General features: G+C 34.1%; 1 protein-coding gene across 1 annotated transcript; it reads left to right on the top strand.

Annotated features, from left to right (window-relative positions):
- The first annotated feature begins 410 nt into the window (after nt 1-410).
- Nucleotides 411-5,012, top strand: LOC128546800 (17-beta-hydroxysteroid dehydrogenase type 6-like). Its single transcript, XM_053518149.1, has 5 exons — nt 411-810; nt 3,033-3,291; nt 3,541-3,704; nt 4,027-4,129; nt 4,898-5,012. The coding sequence occupies exons 1-5, from the start codon at nt 489-491 to the stop codon at nt 5,010-5,012; spliced, it is 963 nt and encodes a 320-aa protein (XP_053374124.1). The 5' UTR covers nt 411-488.

Genomic DNA, 5,012 nt, shown 5'->3' with positions numbered 1-5,012 from the left:
AATATACAAAGGCAGAAAATAATTATTATTATTTTGCTATAATATTGCAAAACATTACACGCCATATGCGGGATCGATGCGCCAAATTTCATATTGATGTATTTAAAAAAATTCAAGACGAAATAAGAAAACGGTGTTGTTTTTTTTGTATAAATAATTTAACAAGACTCTGCCCTTGAGCTAATAAATATAAACATGATTATGACTTATTGATACAGATAAACATATCACTCGTTCCTATAATAATGATATGTAAATAAATACTATGCCACAATTTTCTTTTTAAGTATTTTTGTCACTCAAATGAATAATAGACATGTTGACATTTGTCTGTTCAGTCGCCGCGTTTTCTTAAATGACTATGTTTTTTAGTTAATGCATAAATTGTTAACGTTGGTAAAACAGGTCAAAGTATTAATCGTTACGCATGGTGAAATTTTTGTGTTGCGTATGCAAAACATGGTGTAAAGAAACCTATATGAAAAAAGATGGATATATACTGGGTTATTTTGTTCATATCTCTGGTATCCTTATTAATAGAAAGGTTAGTGAGAAAATTAAAGATCAATAACTTTAATCAGCGTTATGTTGTCGTTACTGGATGTGATACGGGGTTTGGAAACATGCTTGCTAAAAGGCTTGACGCCATGCAATTCCATGTTTTTGCTGGATGTTTTACAAGCAAGGCAGTTACGCAGTTGACCGAAGAATGTTCGCAGAATATGACAGCTATACAAGTAGATGTTTCAAAAGATGCAAGTATTGAACAAATGTTGGAAACAGTTAAAAGAAAACTACCCAAAGACAAAGGTAAATGAATCATATAATGTTTAAGATATATTATGTTTGCAAAAACAGACACGTGTCAGATGTTAACAAACCTAACAACCAGTCTACCGTCCATGAACAGGCTCAATCAAACCGAGCCTGCAACATTTTCCTTTTTGTCGTGTTGATCGACCTGTGAAGTTTCTACTTTTCTCTATTTTATGTCGGACTATCTATAATGTATAGTATAGTTGTTATCTATGCAGTCAAGTGCAGTAAACTGTTGTGGTTTAAAATCTGTCAATGAACTAGGTTTAACATAACCCAGCCATGTACGCTTGTAGCATTTAATAATTAAAGATTTAGGTCATTAAATTTGACGTTTAAGCATTCACATTTTTTTTCTTGTGAAGCATGTTTAAATCAGTTGATAGTTTAAACCCTTGACTTTCCCAGCTTGACTTTCCCAGGTGCCCGCTCGTGATGAAATAATGCACGGAGGGGCACCTGGGGTCTTCCTCCACCATTAAAGCTGGAAAGTCGCCATATGACCTATCATGTGTCGGTGCGACGTTAAATAAAATAAAATAACAAAAAAAAAAAAAAAAAAAAAACCTTGACTTTCACACATGTTCATATATTCAAGGTCATACCTACTTGTTTTGAAAAGCTGATATTTTGACAACCAACGTTACCAAGCAAGGTCTTAAAATCTTTGTTTCCGGTTACAGGCTAAAAAATAGGGTCGGATTTTTTTTTAAAATTTGTTTTATTAAGTAAGACTTTTCGGAAATTATTTTCGTGTCAAAAAATGAATACAAATAAGGGAGTTATGCCTAACACCACTGACCATGTTTAGCATAAAAAGTGCAGTTTCGCAACTTTTTGTTAAATGTGGAAACAAATATTCTCAAAGGCTATGAAAACATTTAGGGTCGGACCAAAAATTTAGAGGATGTCAGGATACCGGAAACAAACAACTTTTTACGTCTTATTCAACTCTTATTCTCTTAATGGGATGTTCACTGAAAATTTACTGACTAAATGACGAAAATCAGCCTGCACTAGTCGCAAATTCAGAATCACTTCCCGCCAGCAGTTTTATAATAAAATGGAGTTGAACTAGACATCGCATGTGAGACGGCTTTTGATGTCTAAATTTTTAATTTCTATGGAAATATATGGTAAAATTTGGAGTAATGGATACTTTCCTTGATTGTTTTCTATAACAATGTCTATAAAGAAAGCATACACCATAATTGATGCAGTCAATAAATGTATAAACTAACAACTTTTCTAACTCCACACCTGGATTTTTCTGTCAATCCTTTGAAGATTGAACACATTTTAAAATGACTAGATAACGTTATTAGAGATACAAATAATCATTGTGTATATATTCACTGAGCGCACTCATCTGTTGTAAGGTATCACAAAAATAAAAAGAATTATTATACCTCTCTTTTGTCTACAATGATAAAATCCCATTACCCGAGAAAGAGATATTTTGACTATCGAAAACATTTTCAACCTTTTTCATACGTGACCAAGCGAAAGTGACTGTCAGGTCATGTGACCGCGCTGATGACCGCGCTGATATTTTGAATGTCATATAAGGGCAATTAATTGCTTCAATTTTTAGCCAAATGATTGCCTCCCTTGTCGCCTATAGTAGTGACGTCAGTATTTAATGTGTACACAGGCGATTACCGCGATTAAGATGAAACTGTTGAATTAGATTAATAAAAAACATTTTTAAAACTTTTTTATGTACTAAATTTTGTTCGGTATAATAAAATAAATATCATATGGCAGCGTGTGTGATATTGATATTGTCAACCCTCGAAACAGAATGTCACCACTCGGCTTTCGCCTCGGGTGACATTCTGCCCTCGGGTTGACAATATCAATGTCGCACAAACTGCTATATGATATTTATATAATATCACCCACTCAGCAAGAAATAACATTCATATAAACGTAACAATTGTTACCCATTATTTACTAGATTACCGTTAAAAGAAATATCGAGATCTATTCTAATTACGAACAACTTAGGTGTTGAAAGCAGGCGAGGATGCAAAACGAAAGTTTTGAAAAGTTGCGCAGACTGGATTGTATCAATACATTATTGAAAATAGAAAAGTTTCTATTCTTACGTTAAACATACTAATTGATAAATGGTTTATTTTGTGATAATGTATGCCGCCACGAAAGGCAAAACATTTTAATATTTCTTTTCTGCTCTTTGTATGTTCTTTCAGGACTTTGGGCTGTTGTTAATAATGCTGGAATAACCGGAACTGCAGGGCAATGTACCTGGCAAACGAGACAAGATTTTGAAACTGTGTTAGCAGTTAATTTTTATGGTGTTGCTATGGTAACAAACGCCTTTTGTCCTCTGATAGTGAAAGAACGTGGCCGTGTTGTGAATGCATCAAGTATGATGGGACGAATTGCATTTGGCCAGGCTACATACGTCGTATCAAAGTATTGCGTGGAAGCATTTTCTGATGTACTCAGGTAAAGTATTGATGTGTTCAAGACTGTATGTAAATGTAATCCCTAGCAGTTTTAAAGTTTCTAATCAGTTTGTTTTCCAGTTTTAAACATTTTTTTTTAAAGTTTTTGAAATGTCTCTGTTCTTGAATTGTAAATTAATAGACATACGGTGATATCAGATAATATTTCTTATGTATTAACTTTCAAAATAGCAATATGTTTTAATTTAAATTGTCCTGTTAAAACTTTTATTCTATAATTGTATTACAGACGAGAACTTTACAGAACAGGGGTGAAAGTATGCATAGTTGAGCCTGGTGCATTTAAAACTGGAATAATTGATCCAAGTGCTCAATTAAAAAGACTTGAAAATAAAGTCAACAGCTTGCCAGAAGAAATAAAAGGGAAACTGCGAGAGGATTACATCAGCATAAGTATTTTAAGTTATTTATAGTAATTATTTTCTTCTTTCAAAAACAAATTCAGGAACTCAAAATGTTCTGTTTATTCAATCTTTTCATTATGTATTGAATTGTAAAAAATAATGGATATTTGTGAAGCTAGCATATTCTCTTCAACTGGTTGATGCCAAAAATCGAAATTTGTTTAAAATCTCTTTGACAATAAAAGTTCATGTAATGACAGTAACATTTTCATCTGGAAACAAACCGTTGAATATGTTTTTTTTCACGGTTAAATATTATTTCTTAAACTACAAAACTGAAATCGTTATTATTGCTAAGTATTGTATTGAAGGTATGGCCAGATTCACGAAAGCAACTTCTAATGCCTCCACTAACGTCAATGAGGTTGTCGATGCCTACATGCATGCCATTACTGCAAAGTATCCATTGAAAAGGTAAAGAATAATATAGCCTTCATGATTAGAAAGCTATATCTCTCAGAGTCCTTTGTTGCATTTTGTTTGTTTAAAGTCTTTCTACGACATTCGTCGTAAGTTCTTTAACACTTTAGCTCAGTGTTAAAACAATCACTCTTGCCAAACTTCCTCTTCACAAACACACATGCACACCCACACACACTTTCTTGACAGTTGTTACAGTTTTCACAACATGGACACAAATCACAGTATCAAAGAGTCAGCAGAAGAGGTTGTCTAGTGTTTAAGGTGTCGGAAACTGAACCCGAGGTCGTGTGCTCGAGCCCAGCAGAGGTCATGACTACACCTCTTCATATGACACCAGTACTGATTTTCCCAATATGCAGACTCGAGAACAACTGAAAAAATTAGTATGATTTCATCACAATTGGACTAAGATAAATTGGTATAAACTAATCGGTCAGTCAACTAGCCATTTAATTTCGTATGATGCCTATCTGATATGGTGGCTGATATCGCGCCGAAAGGTAAATCTCGCCTTTTCTCCTTCCTGTAGCACATGCGCACACCATTGTTATGAGATATGACAGAATGTATATATAGCGCATGCGCTACAGGAAGGCGGAAGAGAGAAAAGGGGAGCTTTCATGTATTGGTGGGTTGTCACCATTTCGCTTTGTCCCGGGCGACAAAGCGAAAAGGCGAGAATTTATCCTTACGGCGCGTAAAAATACAGCTTATGAAACACTTTGTCATAAAAATATATATTTGTGTTTTCATTTACAGGTATTTAGTTGGCACAGACGCAAGATTTTTGATGCGGGCACTGTGGATGCTTCCTGAATGTGCAAGTGACTTCATCATTAATAAATTGATTGGAAAGGATATAAATAAGGAGTAG

The sequence above is a fragment of the Mercenaria mercenaria genome, chromosome 11, assembly GCF_021730395.1.
Source record: "Mercenaria mercenaria strain notata chromosome 11, MADL_Memer_1, whole genome shotgun sequence".
Taxonomy (NCBI): domain Eukaryota; kingdom Metazoa; phylum Mollusca; class Bivalvia; order Venerida; family Veneridae; genus Mercenaria; species Mercenaria mercenaria.
Note: the sequence above shows the minus strand (reverse complement) of the source record. Positions and strands in the feature narration are given on the sequence as shown.